The following is a 23,899-nucleotide window of genomic DNA, read 5'->3' as shown; positions in this document are numbered from 1 at the left end:
TCACAGCCATGGATGGCTATTCATATTTATTTAAAATGAACTAAAAGTTTCAAGTGTATTTCATCAGTTAAGTAGCCACGGTTCAAGTTCTGAATTGCCACAGGTGACTAGCGGTTTCTCTACTGGACAGCACAAACAGAGAACATTTCCATTCATTGCAGAAAATTCTACTGGACAGATTTTGTGCAGAGAAGGTCTTTTGATTCCTCTCAGGGACCTTTGGGAGCTGGGTCATCAGAAACCCCAATGTTTGGAGGTACATGAATCTCCTCCTATAATTCAGCAAATATCTGGGCAAATTATTGACGATTAGTTTTAGGGAGTGTCTACACAAAACCAAAACAACTAAAATAATTTTAAAGAATCTTTTGGATTGGCTGTAAGACAAAGGCTCTTTTTGGTTTCATTTTTTTCCCCCGAACTATTTATTTATTCTTTGTTCTGTGTAGACACCAACATATCAACAGTGACAAAACCCAACAAAACTTTTTCAAGAGAAAGGCAGCAAATGAATTCCAAATGGCATAATTGTCGTGACTGACACAGGTCATAAGATGCTTGGATTTTTGAGTTAGTAAGATGAGGCCTCTACCTGGGCAGCCTTCTTTGAGCTCAGGTTACTCCTGTCTTTGCAGACAACACAGCAAGCAGGAATGCATTTCACAGCACATTAAACCAAAGAGTCCACCGCCACACATCATTAGATTCTGTATATGCAAGCTGTATTACCAAATGAAGAAGCCAAAAGAGTAATTTCTGCATTAGAATTACGACATGTCACCGATGTTCTGAGAAACAGAGCAGCAAAGAGCAACAAGCATGGGTTTGGGAGTCAGACCTGGGTTTCGGACCAAGCTCTGCTGCTAACTAGTGTGGGACTTCGGTAATATCCCTTGGTCTCCCTACGCCTAGGATTCTTCAGTAAAAGGAGAATAATGATCACCAGTCTACAGAGTTACCATGAGGAGTAAGAGATCTTCCACCCAAAGCATTCTGTTTACTGCCTATTTCAAAGGGTAGCTGATGGGTTTTTGTTATTATTAGTGTCGGTGTTAGTATTAGCATTTTAACAGCCACGATCATACCCCACATAGCCTCCACAAGGATAGAACCTCATCATTAAAGGTTAACAACAGTTAAAATGTTGTTTAAAAAGCTAGTTATTTCTAAGTAGCATAGTGTTAGATTAATTATCCAACTTCAAAACTCCTAATTTGGTCATTAATTTTCAATACATGTAGACTTTTGACCATATTTTCTGCTTATTGATTTTGGACGTGTGTGTGTGTGTGTGTGTGTGTGTGTACAGATATAAATGTAAAACTGCTGTTGGAACATCTTCAGGGTGAGGGTTTTATGAAAAATCTGGCAAGGGGTCCTAGAATAAAATGCTACAAAAGTATAACAGTGCAGGTATATTTATCAATACAGGATACATATAAATAGATGCATAAATATGTTCATGGAAATATTTTTATTGGCCAGTTCCATCTACCTTGTGGTGTTTGGTATGCCTTTCATGTCACCATCACGTCTGTGTAACCAGTCACACTGAAATGTGGGCTTTTTCACCTTTACAGAAATGGAAGAACATTAACATGTAATTGACATACTGTTTTTTTAGATGTATGAGATTTGATGCCGCACTTGTGACATAGATATTATCATCTCCATTTTATCCATGAGAATGCTGAACTTCAGAAAACCTCAGTAATTCTCAAAGCCACACCGCTGGTAAGTGGAGTGGCTTGGATTTGAACCCAGGTCTGTCTCAACCCGAAGCCTCTTCCTACACCACATTGAATATCACAGCAATTCTCTATCTATTCCCTTTCCTTGGAATTGACCATTTTTTCCTGAAGACACAAGAACAGAGCCTGACCATCCATTGTTTCTTCCTCCTCTCACCTGTCCCAGGATCTCTCCTATTAAAACGTCAACGTGAAGCCCATGATGTTGTTAATGGGCCTTTGTTTCCTGTCCACAGACTCTCAAGCTTTCACCGTAGTCATTCAGCCAACTATTTAGAAATGGATTGGGCCAAGATCGTGGATCGTTGTACAATAGTTGTCAGGGTTAAACTCAGTTGTCTCCTGGTTTTTAAAGATCTCAGTTGTAGAGCATAAAGAATTACGTCAGAGTATTTAGAATAAGAACTACTTTCTGCTTGGCAGTAAACCTTTGGCTACAACAAAATCAGCTCATAACTGAACAGTAAGTCTTGAATGACTTAATGGCCAACCTGAAACCTCCTCTAGTTTAAAACAGGAAGTATCATGAACACGCTAAACTGCCTCATTCTATATGGAACTAGTCAAAATGTCCTGGAAAACAAATCCTAGGAGTGATATGTTTAATCTGAAATGCACTCTTACCACCATAGTATTAGTAAAATTAGCAAGTGGGGATTTTAAGAATTTAACTCTGGTTAAATGGTCTTTCTTTCCTTTTCTTTTTTTCTTTTTTAACAAACTAGTGTCTGTATGTCCGTCGTCTTTGTGGTCATTTGCAGGGATGAATAAAGGCTACCCAGGCATTGCAGACAGGCCATGTAGGTATCAAATCTGGCATTTCATCCTTAATCCCACCTCTAATATTTGTCTTTCATGGGGTGAAACTCCTGTGGAATTGTCTGGTAGGTGTTTTCCCCACGTGGGGATGCCATTAGCGTGGTAGCGTCTGGGCCTGTATACTTGCGTGAATGTTTACCGGCTTTATTCAATATGCGATGTGTTTTTTGTTTCTACAAGGCTTGGTTAGTAAAGAATCATAACTTTCTCCACATTCACGTTCCAGTGCAAGGAAGTTATGCTTCCAAAATTCTTAAATATTCCAATTTCTTTCCTACTGCTGCAGCTCAATGGGATGTCGAAGGTTCCCTAGCAGGAAGCTGATCCCCTAAGAGGAGGGAACAAGGAAGGTGGCTCATCAGCTGTGCTTATGTCAGTTGGAGGGTTTGGGACCAAAGGATAAGAAGCCAGGGAAGGGGGAGATTTCACACTTCTGAAGCAGAGCCTCTGAAAGCTGCTTTCCAACAGGGAGCAAAAAGAAAATGGTGGCAAGAATGAGCGCACTCTTAAGAGCAGACGTGAGCATTTGCCAAGGCAACCCAGCCCGTAAGACAAGAACGGTCACAGTCTTTCTCCAAAGAAAGGCAAGCACACGCCACGTTTGCCAGAGCTTCCTGACGCAGGCTGGGGAGATGGAAGGAAAGGAGAGGTACTTACTGTTTGGGTCTACGTTCTCACAGAGTTCTGTCTTGGCCTCACCGTTGGGTCTGTCACTGGGCTTGTGTGACAGCCGCGATGACATGGTGGCTGCTGTGACTACGGCCTTGAAGCTTCGCTTGCGTTTCTGCACATTGAGTTCAGGGTGGAAAATGATGATGTACACTTTCGGCATGTATAGCATCCCCAGCGCCACTGATGCACTTAGGTTCATGGAGATGGTAAGCGTGGTAGTTTGTATGTAGAGCTAGGAGACACAACACACAAGACACTATTACAAATAAAATGACCGCAGAGGGAGGCGAAGCACTTAACAACGGTGTCGAGCATGGCTGTGTCTGGGAGGGAAAGCATAACAATCCCCGGGGAGACAGAATGGCTCTGCACATTTCTTGGAGAGTTTATACACACATACATACACACACATACATACACACATACATACACACATACATACATACATACATACATACATACATACATATACATATATATATATATATTTTTTTTTTTTTTCCATTGATTGAAAATCATTGGGGGAATCCATGTGCAGGCCTGTCCTGGAGAAGTATCCTTCATTCAAGTTCAGGGTCAACCTTGAATCAGACTTGAAGTCCCTTTACTCAGAATGGCAGCTGGATAGGAAACCATGAAGATCACGTTTGCAACCTTGAGTAAGGGGTAGTTGTTTCTTTACCCCTCATACATTCACAAAACAATTAACATTACATGATCTCTTGCTACATAGATAACTCTGGGACCTTATTTGAAAAGTCATTATGTCAATATTTGTATCTTTCTGCATGTTTTTAAGAAAGGGTTCACCTTCACCGTACCTACATAGTAGTGAGTTGAGTTTCCCTGGAAGGTAAGCCCTTCTCGCTTCATGATTTACAGAACACCAATGGCGAGGGCCAAGATGTAGTGATGTCGGCTTGTCCGGTCTCCACACACTGACAGTTGCTAAAAGGCTACAAAGCCTCATTCTGACATGCGTTACGGGTAGTTCGGACGGTACCCCCATAGCTGTCCTTGTGTCCTTTCGCTTCCTTGAGAAATCAGTAGAGCAACCCATTCACTTACTGTTCAGTGCGTTAAATCATTGTCTTGCCTAAATTGGAAAAGATGAAGGTTGAAGGGGGTGGGGAATGGTAAGATCAGTAGCTACAGACAACTTGCCTTGGTCCAGTTGCATTTATGACGTGCCCTGTCATGATCCCTAGCCCGTCATTCATTTAGACACGTTTGTGTTTTGCATGACTCCTAAAGCCTAGATTCAATGTGAGGTGATGGATGGGTTCATTAACTTGATTGTGGGGTCATCATTTCACAATTGTACACGTTGTCTACATTGTACACCTTAGAAAATAATGTTGTATAACCTAAATATATGCAATTTGTAGTCATCAATCATACCTGAATAAAGCTGAAAGTAAATGAATAAACAAACAGGTAGATAGGTGAATGAATAAATAAATTTCAAGTACATTAAAAAAAAAAGAAAGCCCACGTGACTAGCTCCCATGGCCTTTTACATCAGTGGAAAACCTAGCCTCTTTACAATGTATTTGATCATGGTTTTCCACAACTATGTCTTCCCTTGTATCTGAGGATAAAATCCCCATCCTTAATAGATTCTGCAAGGTCACACGTGATCTTCCCCCTGCCTCATTTTTCAGACTAATTGCCCACCACTCTCCCCCACCTCTCTCCCTAGGACACCATCCATGTGGCACTCCTTCAGGTCTTGAAGATGCTGGGTTCATCCAACCACAGACCTTTCTACATGCATGCCTGTGATTTTCCTTTATTCTTGTCTCCTTCTGTATGGAAGGTTCCTCCTCTGCTGCTTAGAACATCCATCCCAGTCTGCCCCACCCCCACAGCCTCAAGTCTCGGCCAGCTTCTTTACCTACAGGCACTCAAAACACTTGTTTTTTTTTTTTCTTTTGGTTTTTGGGGTTTTTTTGATTATGGCTCTCCATTTGTAATCATCTGCCCACTACCCTGATCGTTTGACTGCCCAACTCCCCAGCTAAGCCACGGGTTCCACAAAGGCAGGAATCTCGTGTATGTAGTGTGTCATTGTGTCTGCAGTGCTGGCAAAGAGTAGGCACTTAATGGTCATGCAGTGGAGGAGCTCATGTGTTTATATAAGGGGCACGTTCTTCCTACTGATGAGTCTGTGGTCAAACAGCCTTTCTCTAAATATACAAGAATTGGCATCAGACCTGTTAGCTGCCTGGCCGTTTCCGACCTTATTTCTTCAATCGGAGGCTCTGGAGAAGAAATTAAAAGAGACTTTGCCATCTCTTCTGGAAGGAATACTGTTATCCAGCAAACGTTAATTTGAATGGGCACGTCTCTGAACGCTTTAAGGGAGCTGCCAGCCGCTAACTGTATAATACATAGTAAATGTAAAATATAAAGACAAGACAATATTGAATTAATGATCCTTTTTTTTAACATCTTTATTGGAGTATAATGGCTTTACAATGGTGTGTTAGTTTCTGCTTTGTAACAAAGTGAATCAGCTATACATATACGTATATCCCCATATCCCCTCCCTCTTGCGTCTCCCTCCCACCCTCCCTATCCCACCCCTCTAGGTGGTGACAAAGCACCGCGCTGATCTCCCTGTGCTATGCGGCTGCTTTGGTTGTGAACTAGACCATGTTTTAAAGTTCATCTTTTCCTGTGAGAGTACCTTGAGACCTTCAGCTCCATTCTGCTCTGCTGCCTACCCTATCCAAGGAAGTCTTACCATAGAACAGAGTGTTATGAACCTAGGCAATGTCACTTCCTTCCCTCATGGTCATTGCCGTCGTCCTACTAATGAGGGCTTTGCAAACCATGAATTAGCCAGTCCAAAAAAAGAAAGGGCTATAAACTAACCCATGGGATCTTAAGCTTTGTTCCTCTTTCTCCACTCAAAAGCAAATTTTGCAGTTGAAGAAATCATCCATAGCTTGTTGGTGCTGAGTTTATGATTTATCTGTAACTGTAACTTACATATGCTTATGTGCATGTGTAAATGTTTCTGCCTGTATGTGTATACATACGTGCTTTTCCTCAACAAAGACTACTTAGCAACTTAAGACTTCAAAAGCGACGCTGTTTATTTTATGGAGGGTTTAATTTCGTTATTTTTAGGCTAGAGGCCGTCAAGACTTTGATACTTGTTTTGAAATTTTTATCATTTCTGGTGACACTTCCGAAATCTATGAAAACCAAAAGGAACGTCACTGACCAAATTCCTATGCCCCCAAACCCTCTATACATTGCAGAGTGGTTAAGAATGAGGAATCTAAAGCTAGTCTGAGTTCAGTTCCCATTTACTTGTTTTGTGACCTTGGACGAATTACTTCACCTCTCTCTGCCTTAGCTTCCACATCTGTAAATGGGGATAACATTAGTCCCTACCTCATGATGTTATCTTGGTGACTGAATGAGTTACTATTTGTAAAGTGCTTAGGACAGGACCTAGCGTGTAGTGAGTACTATGAAAGTATTTTTAAATAAGTTATATGGGTAGATAGGAAGGCTGCGGTCTGCAGAGAACACAGAGGTATTGGTTCACAGGGATACAACCCCACTCAGCCCCAGGAAGGGAGCTAAGTCACTCTTTTTTTTGGCCTCTGGTGGGACGCTCACCTTTTGACTCTGAGTTTTCATCCCAGCAGCCCCTTTGGTACAATTTTTTTAGCAAATTACAACATATTTATTTTTAGTCTGAAGGCTATTCCTGTTTTACCCAGTGCTTATTGTAAAATGAACATTGTGTATTGTAAAATTACCCTGTTTGATTTGGGGTATTGTACACCATTTTACTTTCTCCTCCTTATAATTTCTTCAGAGATGGGAAGGTGTTGGTGAGCGTTACCGATCCCTTTTATCAGAGCACAGGGGTTCTGGCACTCCTAGCTGGGATCAAGCCTCTCCCTGGGACTGACCTCATCCTGTCTGGCTGTCTGAGGCTCATCCCCAGTGGAGAAGGGTCTCCCCGACCACAGTCAATCCTTGATGGCTTAGGCTGTGGGAAGGGTGCTGACTGCCTTGCGATGTCCACGTGTTTGGACACTTAAGCCTTAATTTTATCATCAAGTTAAATAAATTTCCAGAATCCAGTTTCTATTCCTTGGTTGAATGTGGCTCTTCTACCAAGCCCCATGTGTAATCCAGCGTATATAACTAAGGAACATCTAGGCAAGGGATTCAGAGTCAAGCCGGCAAAGTGTTTTTTAAATTTTTTAAATTATTATTATTTATTTTTTTAATTTTTGGCTGTGTTGGATCTTTGTTGCTGCGCATGGGCTTTTCTCTGGTTGCGGCGAGCGGGGGCTACTCTGTTGTGGTGTGCAGGCTTCTCACTGTGGTGGCTTCTCTTGCTGAGCGTGGGCTGTAGGCGCGGGCTTCAGTAGTTGTGGCACACGGGCTCAGTAGTTGTGGCTCGTGGGCTCTAGAGCTCAGACTCAGTAGTTGTGGTGCACAGGCTTAGTTGCTCCGCGGCACGTGGGATCTTCCTGGACCAGGGGTCGAACCCGTGTCCCCTTCACTGACAGGCAGATTCTTAACCACCGTGCCACCAGGGAAGTCCCCGGCGAAGTGTTCTACACGATACTCTAGAACAGCAGTTTTCTTAAAATCTGATGCACGGAATCCTTGGCTGTAACCATTCTGTCTCTCAGTTTCCTTACTTGTAAAAGGAAGATAATAATAGTTCAGTTTTCAAATGGTGGCTTTGAAGATCTACTTCATTAATATATGAAAAGTGCTGAGACTTCCCTGGTGGCGCAGTGGTTAAGAATCCTCTTGCCAATGCAGGGGACACGGGTTCGAGCTCTGGTCCGGGGAAGATCCCACATGCCTCAGAGCAACTAAGCCCGTGCGCCACAACTACCGAGCCTGTGCTCTAGAGCCCGCGAGCCACAGCTACTGAGCCCTCATGCCACAACTACTGAAGCCCAGGCTCCTAGAGCCCGTGCTCCGCAACAAGAGAAGCCACCGCAATGAGAAACCCGCGCACCGCAGTGAAGAGTAGCCCCCACTCACCGCAACTAGAGACAACCCGCGTGCAGCAATGAAGACCCAACGCAGCCAAAAATAACTAAATAAAATAAATAAATGAATTTATTTTTTTAAAAAGTGCTTAGCATAACGCCTGTGAAACCCATGAAATGTGAGCTGCTAATATTTATATTTATATTCTGCCTAATATTTATATCAGGAGGCTGGGGTATAGATCTCCAGATAAGTCTTCCTTAGTAACTGCTGTCATATATTTTAAACTTTTAATATAGGTCTCATTTATTAACTAGAAAGTAGTTTCTGAAAATCCAGGCCTATTCATGTCTTGTCTGATTGACAGGTACCAGCACGTATACTGTTAAAGACACAGCTTTGTGCTGACGGCAGCGTTAGGCAAAGCCCAGCTGAATCTGCCCTGCGCACTTTCTCACCTTGGCCTCAAAGTTCACTGTCAGATAAATGTGAGTGCGTATCATGAGATGCCGCTGTTGCTTTAGAAATCGGTGTAGCATTTAGCGTTAGTTGAGTTCTTCTGTAAGTCTTGATTGCTAAGATACTGAGAAAGTTGAAAACTCTGTAGTGCTCTTGAGCCAACTTTGAAACTTGCCATCTCTTCTGTGTAAGTTTCAGAATCAGTTTAACTGAAGACTGTTTTGATAGATTCCAGGGCAAGCTGTTAATGACCACATGCTGTAAATTCACTGTGACCTCTATTTGCCAGATAGGCTATGTGAGAGAGACCTTACTTTTCCACTATCGGTGCATTCGTCCACTTATCAGGTTGCCATTTTCAGTGAGATACAGTCATCCATCAGTATCCACGAGGGATTGGTTCCAGGACCCCCTGAGGATACCAAAACCTAAGGATGCTCAGGTCCCTTATATAAAATGATGTAGTATATGCATATAACCTGTGCACATCTTCATATACTTTAAATCATCTCTAGATTAATTATGATACCTAATGCTATGTAAATAGTTGTAAATACCATGTAAATGTTGTGTAAATAGTTGGCAGCATGCTGAAAATTCAAGTTTGCCTTTTTGGAACTTTATGGAACAATTTTCTTCCAAATATTTTTCATCCTCAGTTGGTTGAACCCATGGTTGTGGAACCCGTGGGTATAGAGGGCTCACTGTACTACCACGTGGCCTCACAGACCCTTGTGATGGTGATAGGGCCTTCTCCCTACCATCAGGCAGCCACATCGTAGTGGCAGAAGGAACACAATCCAGAATCAAGTCATGCGTAATGTAGTAACTGCACATCGCATCCTTTTTCTCACAGTGTCTACTGGCCCCTGCTTTCTTCTCCCCTTGGCATGTCCTCTGCTCACCTGTTCTGCCTCTGATAGCCTGTTTGCATTTGATGTTCAATCCAAAGATTCCTTCTACATAAAGCATCCCCACGTCCCCAGTCAGGACGATCGCCCTGTTGGCCCCTTTGATGAGGTACAGCGCCAAATAGCACTTAACCTGGTCTGAAGAATACAGTCCGTTGTGCTGTAACGCGTGCTTTAAAATGCAAATTCATCCTGATGAGATCGATATATTAGGGAACGATTTGAGGATAACACGAAGTTCAGGAAGTTTACAAATGTGTGATTTCTTCTGCAAGAAACACCAGGTGAGCACAGCAAACTGCACCCGGCCAAACCCAGCCTTGTGGGCTACACAAAACACACACACGCCCCGCCCTCAAGCATCTGCCCAAGTCCCCCTCCACAGTTTCACGATAGCTCACAAGCAGCAACACTTCTGGCACTCGCTTCCAGGTGCAAACATTACGTCCTTTCTTTATAAAGGTAGAGTGACATACGTATTACAATATTTACGCATTTCTTAGCCGTTGAACAGGTGTAGAAACGATGCCACCATTTTTATTAGATTCCTTTCTTTTCTAATGTCACTGATGACGTTTCTGCGTGTTACATCCTTAACCCGATTTCTCCCATAAGTCTCGTTCATTCTATTGCACAATTTTGCTTAGCATGGTGAGTTTTAAGAACATACATGTCACATTATCGCAGAACTGACTGGATGATAGATCCGACGTCTGCCACAAGGTGTGCACTTACTCAATTCTGCCTGCACGAGAAGTTCTACCCTTGAAGCACGTGTTAGATGTGAGAAATAGCCTTGGCATTCACAGTTGTTTTAAGAAAAGCTAGTATCTGTAGCCTGTTAGTTACCATCATCATCATTATTATTTTGCTATTATTTGTGTGCCTCTGTTTCCTCATTTCTAGAGCGGAGATTATAACAATAGACATCTTGTAAGGTTGCTGGGATCAAATAGGACCATAGTAAAATACGCAGGAGGGTGCCCAGCATGTAGAAACCACTCAACCCAGGGTGTTATTATCACTGATTGATCTACTGGCTGTAACATAAAATGCCTTATTCACTCTGCTGTTCTTTTTCCTATAATTTTAATACATTTTGAAATGATCATCTTTCTTATGGAATCCACCGAATAACAACCTGCTTTAGGGAAAGCCATCTCGCTGAGTTTGCTTTCTGTTTTGTTTAAAAGTATACTCAAACCCCTGTTTTATCTGTCATTGACTGTTTTATGAGAAGTAACCTATTATGTGCTTTCCCAAGTGACCACTGACAAGTGGGACAAGAAAGCTTTAGCGGAGTCTTTTGGTAAGATGGGAGAAGTTTCATAGTTCTCATGACATTCCAAAGTCTGTACAATAAAAATGAAAAATGTGTCTGATATAGTCAGAGTAAAGAGGAAGGGTACATCATTATCTGACAAATGTTTGAAACATTCATATGTCTAAGTTGAAATGGAAGCTCTTGGCAGGTAAGACCAGTGTTTTCAATCCTTGCTTCCTAATTAGAGTCACCATATTTTTGAGAAATAATAACGATACATGGCTGGAAATGAGGCAGGGTGTTTGCAATGGGACTTCTTCAATCGTCTAGAGGGTCAACATACTGAAGGCTTTTGCTTAGTTATGAAATGATGCACGATGGTGAAAGGATTCGGTGTAATGATGAGGAAAAATACTGCTTGTTTTTTTTTTGGGGGGGGGAGATACTTGGGTCTTCTAGAAGAATGGTATTGGAAAAACAAGGTGTTTCTTGTTAGAAGTGGTTTCAAACTTGGCCTTGGATCGTTGGTTGGTAACGTTGTGCGAGCTACTTCACTTCTGGCACGCGACAGAGTCAAAATTCAAACCCTAGGAATTTGTTACCAGAGTGTCTGATATAAAACCCTTCTCATTCTACCCCTACCACAGAGACCTCACCGTTTTGAAAATTAAAAGATAGCACAGTGCCCGGTGGCATGCTCAGAAAATGTGAGTCTTTATTCGAGTAGATGGCCCCATTTCTGTAGAGAGTTTTCATGCTATTCTATTTAAAACCTATTTTCTTTGAATAGGTAATATATAGATAGATGATAGACAGTATACATAAAGAAATACACACACACCAAATATTATGGGACACAACTCTGTGGACAGGCGTCTGGCATGGAATTAGAAATAATGAAGGCAACTAGATAATTATTGGACAAGACCTAGTTTGACTGTGTTTCATTTTTCTCATTTAGTATCTCCAGGCAGACATGATGTTAAGTCTACACACAATTACATTATGTATTTGGAGGGATGTAAGACACGCACTCCAGGTGAATGCAAGTCAGTTTCTGGAGCGTGAGATAAGTGATTATGTCAAGCTTGAAATCACCTACATCTCAGTTCTTTGCTCTCCTGACCAGAAACCTGATGCTGTGTCTATTCCCACATAGCATCATCGGAGAGATGCTGTGACTCCAATTGACCACGTCCTTGGGAAGTTCAGGGTTTTGCTCCCGACACCATCCTAACGAGCTGCGTGCCATCCTAATAGCTCATTCTTCCAGGCAGACTCACTTCTGAGTTTTCTGGATACACACTAGCCCTGTGATCCCTCAGTTTTGATTTTAAGAGTTTTTCCTCTCCCAGCTACAAGGTAGGGGTTTTACTCTTTTATGTAGCCAATGCTGGCACTATTTGTTCTCTTGTATTATCTGCAAGGTTATTTACCATTCCTCCTGGTTCAAGAGCCCCAGTGTGAGGTCTCTGTCTTGCAGTGATTTAGCATACAAAGGCAAAGCATTTTCCCCACTGTTAGCCTGGAGAGGCACACTTCCGCCAGATCCCATTGGATCCCCTGGAATCCTTGGCCGTATTCTTCAAGGCTGAACCTAACAGCATTCTGTAGGAGGCAATGTCAGATTCTGTTTTATAATGTGAAAATACTGGCTTGTACCTCCCTGGGGAATACATTAGGTAATAAATGATGATGTTCTCTATTACTTTGCAAGTAAACCAGGGCATTAAAAGAACAGTCTGAACTTAACGTATTCCATTTCTAAAGTTGTCATTTGAAATATTCCACGTATAGAAATGCAAAGCCGTCTAATCTTGCCAACATTTAAGGTCACCTTTATAGTTCTTGTGAACAGAAAAAGACAGAAATCAAAAGAAAATACTGATGTCAAATTAATGGCTAAAAGAGACAGTCTTGGCATTTCTTGGGAACAGTCGATGTGTTTCAAGTAGGGCTTGTAAAGTGTTCATTGAAACTGGACCCAAGAGTGTCATTGACCCGAAGACAATGTCAGATTCTTATAAAAAGACAGCGTGTTCTTTTTTTTTTTTTGCGGTACGCAGACCTCTCACTGCTGTGGCCTCTCCCGTTGCAGAGCACAGGCTCCAGATGCACAGGCTCAGCGGCCATGGCTCACGGGCCCAGCCTCTCCGCGGCATGTGGGATCCTCCCGGACCGGGACACGAACCCGTGTCCCCTGCTTCGGCAGGCGGACTCCCAACCACTGCGCCACCAGGGAAGCCCTGACAGTGTGTTCTTAATCTCAGTTTTCAAAGCCATTGACGATGACTTCCTGATGAATTTTGACAGGTTTTGATCATGGCGGTTAGTTTTGTGAGTCTTCCTCTGTTCCTTTTGGACTCTATCTTTCCCACCTTGCCTCTGAGCTATGGTAGCTCCCTTCCTGCCCTTCAATTCTTCCTTTCCCCTTGCATTAGCTCACATGTGTCGCCTTTGCTTCCCTGCTTTTCCACTGCCACCGGTGCAGCACTGTAGGTGTGGATGGAGACAGGCCCCCTAACTGCTGGCCTGACGCTGTAGTGTGCTGTGGTACCCACTCAGCCAATGGTGTCCCTGGCCGATGGGCACAGCAGCCAACGTCGGGGACCTAGGAGCTGAATTGCCCACCCAGAGGTAACTTGTGCTCTGAACTCCTCAGCAGCGATCTTAGTTGTGTAATCGTTTAAATCCAGAAGGAGAAAATAATTGCAATCAGAAAATTGTAGATAAACAGTTGCTCAGCCTATGCCCCTAATTGGAACGGTGAGGGCTCTGAGATGGGGCAGAAAAATAGCACTCACCCTTCTAAGAGAAATAGAACAAGAGGAGTGAGCTTGGCCGAGGAGTAGTGGCTACACGGTTTTGATCTTACCTTCACAAGATCGATTTTCCTTTCCTTTTGTTTCCAAGGTCCTGGATCATGGATCTCAAAAGTAGTTTCCTACCCACTTACTCCCGAGGGCCTGCAGTCTGGCCTCTATCCCTGCCTCCTCTGTATCTGCCCTGTAAACCTTCCCAGACTTCCTATCAGACCCGAGAGGTTTTTTTCCAGGTTGCATTCCACTTTAAAACTCAATGCTGGGCTTCCCTGGTGGCGCAGTGGTTGAGAGTCCGCCTGCCGATGCAGGGGACATGGGTTTGTGCCCCGGTCCGGGAAGATCCCACATGCCGCGGAGCGGCTGGGCCCGTGAGCCATGGCCGCTGAGCCTGCGCGTCCAGAGCCTGTGCTCCACAATGGGAGAGGCCACAGCAGTGAGAGGCCCGCGTACCGCAAAAAAACAAAACAAAACAAAACTCAATGCTGAGGACAGTAGTATAGGGGGCTCCAGCTGTCTTGATGGTTTAACTCAACTTCCCATCACACTTTGAATGAAGAGCAAAATCCTTAACCTGGCCTCAGGAACTCTGCAGGGTCCCCCTTCCGCCTTCCCTCACCTTCTCTAAGTCCTTCAAATATGCAGTGCTCTGTCCAGCCTCAAGACTTCTGCACATGCTGTTCCCTCTGCCTTAGATGCTGTTCCTACTCATCTTTTCCTGGCTACCTCCTACCTGCCTTTCAGGTCTCAGTCTCACTTCCTCGAGGAGGGCTTTTCTGACCCTCACATATAAACTATGCCCTTCCTCTCTTGTTTGCTCGTAGAACATACTATTCGCTTCATTACATCAATCACAAGTTGCGATTATTCACTTGCAGGGTTATTTAATAATTATCCCCTCAATAGAATATTCTCATGAGAGCACAGACCATCTATTTCGACCTACTGTACATAACTCCTGGAACATAAAAGTATTCAGTTCATAACAGTTGAACAAATGAATGAGTACAATCTAGGAAATATATGTTGTGCAGCCAAGAGCCTTCCAACATACGACAAATGTACTGGCATTGGAGTCCAGAGTTCTGGGTCTGGAGGTAGGATATGCCACCTACTAGCTACTGTGGGATCTTAAGTAGCTCACTTAGCCTTTCCAAGCCTGGATATTGACACACCATGAGGTGACTAATGGCGTCTACCTCCCAGAGATGTGGCAGAGGAGATGGCTTGTTAGTGGTCCTACTTCTTAAACTCTGAACCCATGGTCAAAGTGCAGCCCTGCTACAATATATGTGTATGTAGCATCGGATAATGTAACCATGTCCAGAGGCTCTTGGGCTTTGAAGAACCATCATTTCTTCCCATTTTTCCAGATACTTTTTCCTCTAGCCATTTCACTGGCTTCCTTTTTTCCCCCGGTCCTTTAACTGGGGCACTCCTCTGGCCCAGTCAAAGCATTCAGAACTAACAGACAGAGGAGGAAAAACACAGAGATAAATTATCCCCTGTAACAGGAACAGAACCAGAATATTTTGTGGAAGTCAGGGAAGGAGAGAGCACTCGGAAGTGAGCAAATCTAGGCAGGGACCATGTTTAATTTATCTTGGCATCCTTGTGCCTGGCACAGGGAACACGTTGAATGTATATTTGATGAATGAGATGGTCTTCACTCATTTGATGAACCCAAGCCTAATCTCCATGTCACAGCTCATCAGGTCCCCCCAGCCACACTGACCTCTTTCACTTCCCTGAATATGCCCTGCTCTCTTCTGCCACAGGACCTTTGCATATGCTTTCCCCTTTCCCTGGAATGTTCCCCTCCCCATCTACCTCATTCTTTTCATTCTTCAGCTCTCTACTCGAGCATCACTTCCTCAGCCAAACTAGGTCTTCCCACCCTGTTATAAGCTCACAAAGCAATCTTAATAATTGACATTTAAACATTTGCGTGTGTGCGTGAGATTAGCGTCTGTCTCCCACACCAGGAAGCGTCTGCTTAGCTCACCGTAGTGTCCTCAGTGCCTAGCACTGTGGGTGGCAAAATCAAGGCGCTTCGTTGATATTAAGGAAGGAAGTGTTGGGGACACAAAGATAAGAGGTGACATTTGCGGTCTCTGGCTTTGTCTCTGGATTATCCCAGAGAACAGAGTCAGAAGGGTACCCGACAGGAAGGAGAAAAAGTGTGAGGTTCCCGTGGATTCCCTGTAAGGGGTACTTCCCACTTGGCCCAAGTCGGGAATGGACTCTGCTGTCCTGGGAGCTGCCACCTACGTCTCTTTAACCCCCTATCGTGTGTTCACTAGACAATAAAGCGTAATTATCAAGAGTGACTCCTTTGGAGCCTGAAGCGACATTGAAAATCAACAACCCTGCCCCTTTGGGAAGGATGGGAGCTTCTCTTTCAAAAAGCTTGGGCTAACACTCAGGTTAGCACCCAGGTGTCTCCTCACTAGAGAAAATGAAATGGTTGCCATGACAACTCGATGACGAGTTCAGGCATTGAGTTTGTTTGTTTGTTCTTGACAAAAAGCTTCTGACACAGACTTAACTGGTAACGTATATGCATTTGTTTTTTTCAATTCTGATCCCTCCTGGAATTTTTCTGAATCATCAATTAATATCACTTAAAAGAATCCACCTTTAGAAAGTGCGATGGCTCAGACTAGGATAATAGCAGTGAAGAGAGCTGAAGCGGACAAATGAGAGAGGTACTGGGAGGACAAGAATGAAAGGACATGTGGATGGACTGGATGGGAAGAAGTAAGAGTAAGAGAGAAACCAAGGGATCGCTTTTTAACATTCTGCCTCCTTTTATGCAAACCCTAGGACAGTAGCATCGTAAATCACATCAACACTGTACAAACCCCAGAGTAGGTTTGAGCTCCCCTAAAAGCAGTACAACGTGTCTGCCCCTCCCCAGGCAAGGGTGGACTGGCGAAAAATATTTGCAAGGGATTTGCATCGATACCAGCACATTTGGATCCTAGGCCCTCTTCCGGAGTGTAAGGCTCCAGAAATCTATACCAGCTTCATCTCCTTCAACCGCAGTGAGCTCTTATCCTAATCTAGTCACAAGCACCCAGAGCTAGTCCTTCACCAGCACCTACATGTACAGTTAAGATTTTCTTCCCAAGCCTCTACCCAGCATTTATTCCTACTTGGAATTCTCAACCCTCGCTTAAGAAAAAAAAAGAAAAACTACCTTCTCTAGAAAGTGCAGAAGAGATCCTCAAAATGGTTAAATAACGGGCATGCGAGTAGATTACTGTCTCTCAACAGAAAATACCTAGGCTCATGTATAGAGCCCTTAAATAACTTCAGGAAAAAAATTCTTAGACAGAGGTCTGTTGTTTCTTCAGACTCTTGAAATGAAACCATGTCAACCTTTGATAGAAACTAAGAAAAATGCATGAATGAGTCCTAAAAAATAATTTTGAAGGCAAATTTTCTATTCAGTCTTGGCTTATGGAATCACCATACATTATTTATGGGGGGAAGACAAAGCGTGAAAGGTCTTCTTCGTAGTGTACTCAATGATGTCTACAGAGGTCTCAGGCCCACACATCACAGTGCCCTGCAGAAGAAGTTTCTGAAAAGGTTATTCTCATTTATGTGCAACGACATGTTTATCATCTTTAACATGGGGATCATCAGCTTCACAGGGCTGCTGAAACAATCCAACAGGCATCGCAAATCATGTTGAAAACAGAGCTGTCCCTGGAAAATCTGGCTTTGTGCTAATAGTCTTTTTAAAAAAATATATTTTATTGAAGTACAGTTGACTTACAATGTTGTGTTAATGTCTGCTGTACAGCAAAGTAAAACAGTTATACATATATATATACACACACACACACACACATTCTTTGTCATATTCCTTTCCGTTATGGTTGGTAACAGGATATTGAATATAGTTCCCCGTGCTACATAGTAGGACCTTGTTGTTTATCCATTCTGTATATAATAGTTTGCACCTGTTAATCCCGAACTCCCAATCCTTCCCTCCCCCATCCCCCTCCCCCTCGGCAACCACAAGTCTGTTCTCTAGGTCTGTGCGTTTGTTTCTTTTTCATAGATAAGTTCATTTGTGTCATATTTTAGATTCCATATATAAGTGATATCATATGGTATCTGTATCTTTCTGCCGTACTTTACTCGGTAAGATAATCTCTGGGTTCATCCGTGTTACTACCGATGTCATTATTTCATTCTTTTTAATGTCCGAGTAGTATTCCATTGTATATATTGTACTAATGTTCTTTATCTCAGGACTATTACCTCCATCTACTTGGGTGCACAAATTGGAACTTTTAAGGGTCTTTCTTTAACACCTGCTCTTCCCTCACATTTTACCCTTTATATCTAGTCTGTTACTCAGTTAGCTAGTATTATCTGTAACATACTTCTGGAATGTGTTCTCTTCCCACTGCCCCAGCCCTCATCTTCAATATGATTAACCAGTGAATACACTTAAGCACAGAGAACAGTGGGTACCATTTGTAAATTCTCAGGTTTTAGTTGTGATGATGGTGGTGTGGTGGTGATGAAGATGATGATGCACTTTCACACTGTTCCTAGGATGCTACTGTAGCATCCTAACTGGTTTTACTGCATCCGTTTTTGCCTCCCTCTAAATAATACTGTCCAGAGCAAACAAAACGATCTCTATAAAAACTGCAAATCAGACCACATGGTCCCCTCTAAAACATCTTTCAGAGGTTTCCTGTTGCCCTACAGTATCCAGCCGAGCTGCATTTCCAACTTCTTAGCTAGTCTCTTGACTATGATTTATCCATGCTGGCTTCTTGGGTGCTCCAAGCTTATTTCCAGCAAAGGGACCTAGCACGCACCGTGCATAGCATTCTCTCTGCCCGCAATGTTATTCTGCCTGAGTTCTTCACCCAGGTAACTCCTAACTCATCTTTGAGGTTCACCTTCATGCATTTTCTTGCACAGTCTTTCTGTGACCGCCTGCTGCCCCACCAACTTGAATTTTCTCCTTCCACGATGCTCTCACGTAGCAGCCTCGGTGTTTTTTACGCATAGTGCATGCTACAGTCGGTAATCATCGACATGATCATGGATTCATTTATCTCAGCACTTGCTCTCCTCCTAGAATTTAAGGTCTGTGATGGCAGGAAGAGACCTATAACCAATGAGGACTTCAAAAAGTATCTTTTTAATTAATAAATAAAGATAACAGTCCAAAAATAATTTTAAAGTAAGGTACAGATACTAGCATGCGAATGAGTAAAACTTTCTCTCTGAGCTATAATAAATACATTTTGAGTAGAACTTAGTTCTTAGAGTGAACACATTCAGAGAACGTTAAGTTAAAATCCTGAGTTTCCCGAGAGCTCATATGACTAGTGCAGGGTCACGGTAATCAGGAATAAAGCTAAGATGTAACTTGAAGTCTTTTGACTTTAAAGCTCATTTTACTACACTGATTTTCACATTCAACTAAAAAGCCTATTTAATAAAAGAGTAAACCACAGAAGTGTTTAATTTTTCATTCTCCAAGGCTTTAATTGCCAGTGCTTAGAAAAACAAACAGCTCTAAATATTTCTAAAGGGAACTGACAGGAAAGTCCCCTTCTTGACCACAGATTACATATTTGTGTAAGTGTGTTTTCTATTTCAGTCCATATTCCCTACTAAGAATAACGAGCAAACGTCCTCTGCGTGCGATTGAAATTGTGTCCAGTTTCCTTTCCAAATCCAGCAAGGCTTCAGCGTTGCTCTCTTTTTCCCAATTGTGCACACGCTTACACTCAGGCAGATGCCCCAACTGATAAAAGGTGTGCTTGAGCAGGCAGGAAAAAAGGTCAAAAATAAGCAATACACAAGTGGAATGTAGATATTGTCTGAAGCATGAACAGGTTGCAGTGTCTGATGGTTCTGTCCACATGTGTTTATGAGACGATGACTGACTGATGGAGAAGGTCAAGGGTAGACCAAGGAAAGTAGGTGTAGGGGAGGAGGGGGAATTAAGCCACGTCAGGAATGTAAATTGAAATTCTTTGATTTGCAAGTAAACACTGAGTATCCCAGTGTCTTGTTCTTTGTGTGGTGGGACAGGACTCCATCTCCCTCTATCCACTTTCTAGCTGTTTAGCTTATGCAGAAGATGGGATAAGTGAGGGCCCTTGGCAATTCCTCTCCAGGAAGAGACTCTTTGTGCATAATAATACATAAAGAGATAGGCTGAAAGGAGATGCAGACCTTTAGTGGGAAAGGTCGGGGACTACACAGACCGAGCACTGGCACCCTGGGGAAAGTGAGCCAGGGACATTAGGAAGAGGACCAAACGGGTTTGTTCCCCAATGACCGTAAGAGAGAGACAACCCTGGGGGTGGCCTCATAGGCAAAGACTTCTGCCTGTCAAGGAGCTGGGGGATCAGTTGGCTAGGGGAGAGGAAACTCTACTCGGGCTGGGAAATGTAGCTGTAACCGTAAGGAACTGGACATTTATACATATTTCTGGACCCTGGGAGGCTTGGCTGGCATATAAGGCGTTATAGGTTGAACTATCCCATCCGTTCCTTCCACTAAAAAGCAGTCATAGGGACCTAACACCCATTAGTGATGTTTCCGGACAAGCTTCCCTTGTGGTCGGAAAAGTGATGCTCTTTGTGTTAAAACTTAGGACTAACCAAGACATGAATGGTGTAGAGATGAGGTCACTGGACTGAGGTATCAGGAAACTTGAATTCTAACATCTGCTCTGTTGCTTCATAGCTGTGGGCTTTGGACAAGGCCATTTGTCAAGACAGTTGTGACCCTGTATTGCTACCTTCACCTTTGAACCCCAGAAACATGTGTCTACCTTCTCAAACTAACAACAGTTAAATAAGACCTATATTTTCCATTTTATGCCATGAATTGAGGAAAGTTAAGCCACAATATGAATAAAATTTGATTTTTGAAATAATTGGTATACTCGCAACGTATAGAAGTGATGAATAATTAGATGCCAGTAATCGGATACGCACTGTAAACAATTAGGCATGCACAACTTGTACAAGAAGTATCAACCACGTGTGAAATACCAGGGGGAGGAGAGCGTCACGGATGTCATGCGGTCCCACGCAGCTCTGAGGGACGTATTCCCCCAGAGGCCGGCGATGCAGCTCTCAGCTGGCGGCCCTCTTTGGGAACTGCCTAGTCTGAAGAGACTCCTACTGTCTAAGGTTCTGCCCCCTCCTCCTGGGCAACCTTCAGATAAGCGCTGGGAGGTGCTGGGGTGCGAAGGCTCAGCCCCTTTTCCGGGAGGGCGCAGCTTTGAGGGTGGCTTCAGCTGAGACCCTGTTGGGTCTGCATCACGGCACAACCTCTTCCTTGGCCCAATCCTGTTTCTTTCCTTCTGCCTGTTGGTGTTGATACCCCCGAATAAACACGTACTCGTGCCCCTAGGGAGGCCAACCCGAGACTCGGCATATCACTTAGAACTCTAAGGCCCAGCTCAGTTTCAATCGCGATCGAGCACTTCCTTAATACACTCGTTCTGTAGCTCCTTTTGCAGCATACACCCCAAAGAGCCACTGAAGACCCTACAACATTTCCAGCATGTGCTATTAAGTAAGGCAAGTCAGCACATTGCAGACAGAGCCTAGCTCTCTCCCCAGAGCGAATTTCTCCAGATTCTCTATTGACTACCTGTTAACTGACTTTTTCCCTCTCTCTCATCCTGATACAGTGTAAGCACATACACTACATATATTTTCCCCAAAATTTGATTTTAAAAGCTTACAAATGTTCAGAAACTTGGACACAGGATGAAGTACATCTGGACAGTCCTCGCTGAGATCCCACCATGCTGTTTTGTTTCTTTCTCTCTCTCTTTTTGCTACACAATTGTAAAGTCGTATACCTTATGATATTTCACCTTTTTATTTCTATATGCGTCACCTAAAGAAATGGATGTTCTACTGTATCACCACAATACTGTTACCACACCTCAGAAATCTGACCATGATTCCATAATGCCATCTAACATAGGAAGTCAGGTTCCCCCATTTTCACAAAAACGTCTCATAGGATTTTTCTCCAATTCAAAATTCAGCCGAGGTTCACGCAGTGCATTTGGTTAGATCTCTTTAGATTCTTACAGAGTGGTCTCCATGCCTTTGGTTTTTAAATACCTTTACTGATATAAATAATAAACTGCATATATTTAAAGAGTAAAATTTGATGTTTCGACCCATATACACCAGTGAAATCATCACTACGATCAAGACAGTGAACACACACATCGTCTCCACAAGCTTCCTCGTGCCCATTTGTAACCTGTTCCCTTAACCCTACCCCACCCGATCCCATCTGCAAACAACCACTGGTCTGCTTTTAGCCCTTGTGAATTAATTTGTATTTTCTAGAGCCTTAAAGAAATAGGATCATAATATGTACCCTTTTCTGTGGAGCTTCTTTATCAATTCAGCATCATTATTTTGAGATTCAGCCATGTTGTTGAATGCTCAATAGTCTATTCCTTTTTAATCCTGAGTAGTATCCATTGTATGGAAGTATCACATTGATTTAACCATTCATCTGTCAGTGGACACTTGGGGCTATTACAATAGTTTGGGGCTATTACAAATAAGGCTGTTGCGAACATCATACCTAAGACTTTGTATGGACGTGCATTCACTTTACTTTGAGTAAATGCCTAGGAGAGAAATGGCTGGACCATAGAGTAGGTACTGGATGAACTTTATAAGAAACTGGCAAAGTATATTCCAAAGTGGCAGTGTTATTTTAGATTCTTATCAGCAGAGTATGAGACTTTCGTTTCCTCTGAATCCTCTCTGACGCTCGGTATGGTCAGTCTTTTTAAATTTTAGCCTTTCTAGTAGGTGTGTGGTAGAATCTCACTGTCGTTTTAATTTGCAGTTTCCTAATAACGAGTGACACTCAGCAGGTTTCATGGGTTGTTTGCCATCTATATATCTTCCGTGGTGACATATCTGTTCGTACCTTTTACCCATTTTTTTTATTGGCTTGTTTTCCTGTTGCTAATATTTGAAAGTTTTGGATTCTAGATCTAAGACCTTTATCAGATACATGCTTTGCAAAGGTTTTTCTCCTACTCTGCGGTTTGTCTTTTCATTCTCGATACTGTCTCTTGAAGAGAAGTTTTTAATGTTGGGGAAGTCCAAACTGTTACGTTATTCTTTTATAGATTGTGCTTTCATGTGATATTTAAGAAATCTCTGCCTAGCCTAAGGCCGCAGAGATTTTCTCCTACGTATTTTAGAAGTTTTACGGTTTGCGATTTTCTGTTTGCATCTATAATGTACTTTGCATCCTCTTTTCTTGTTTTTGGATATGGCCAGCATTCTAGCACGGTTTGTTAAAAACGCTGTCCTTTCTCCACTGCATTACCTTTGTAACATCAGTTGCCCATACATGTGTGCGTTTATTTATGGACTCTCTGTTCAGTGCCATTGATCTATTTGTCTTCCTTTATACCAATATCATCCTTTCGTTTTATAACAATTTTTTAAAATTTACTTATTTTATTTTTGGCTGCGTTGGGTCTTCGTTGCTGCACGCAGGCTTTCTCTAGTTGCGGCGAGCGGGGGCTACTCTTTGTTGCGGTGCGCGGGTTTCTCATTGTGGTGGCTTCTCTTGTTGCGGAGCACGGGCTGTAGGTGCGCGGGCTTCAGTAGGTGTGGCACGAGGGCTCAGTAGTTGTGGCTCACGGGCTCTAGAGCACAGGCTCAGTAGTTGTGGCGCACCGGCTTAGTTGCTCTGTGGCATGTGGGATCCTCCCAGACCAGGGCTCGAACCCGTGTCCCCTGCATTGGCAGGTGGATTCTTAACCACTGTGCCACCAGGGAAGCCCGTAGTTTTATAACGGTTTTTAAAATCAGATGGAGCACTAACACACCACTATAAAGCAGTTATACTCCAGTAAAGATGTTAAAAAAAAAATCAGTTGGAGCTACCTCTCCAACTTTGTTCTTTTTCAGAGTCGTTTTAGCTGTTCTAAGTTCTTTGCGTTTCCATGGGAATTTTAGAATCAGCCTGTCAATTTTTATAAGAAGCCTTTTGAGATTTTGATTGGAATTGCAGTGAATTTATACAGTAATTCAGGGAGAATTGACATCTTAATAATATTGAGTCTTCCATCCCATCGACAGTGTATATCTCCCAATTATTTAGGTCTCCCTTAATTTCCTTTCAGCAATATTTTATAGTTTTCAGTATACAGGT

At 42.9% G+C, this 23,899-nt stretch overlaps 1 protein-coding gene across 6 annotated transcripts in view; it reads right to left on the bottom strand.

Moving 5' to 3' along the window:
• Positions 1 to 23,899, bottom strand: part of GRM7 (glutamate metabotropic receptor 7) — an 859,725-nt gene that overhangs the window by 49,050 nt on the left and 786,776 nt on the right. For 4 of the 6 annotated variants that reach the window (XM_060022947.1, XM_060022946.1, XM_060022948.1 and 1 more), the window contains one exon: positions 3,228 to 3,474. The exons of 1 other annotated variant lie outside the window; for it this stretch is intronic. In XM_060022947.1, coding sequence (XP_059878930.1) covers positions 3,228 to 3,474 — 247 coding nt within the window. Of the gene's footprint in view, positions 1 to 3,227; positions 3,499 to 23,899 lie in introns of those variants that run through there. One more of the 6 variants, XM_060022950.1, reaches the window with a different exon arrangement.

Source organism: Delphinus delphis, chromosome 10 (assembly GCF_949987515.2).
Source record: "Delphinus delphis chromosome 10, mDelDel1.2, whole genome shotgun sequence".
NCBI classification, from domain to species: Eukaryota; Metazoa; Chordata; class Mammalia; order Artiodactyla; family Delphinidae; genus Delphinus; species Delphinus delphis.
This window is presented reverse-complemented; position numbering and strand designations above follow the sequence as displayed.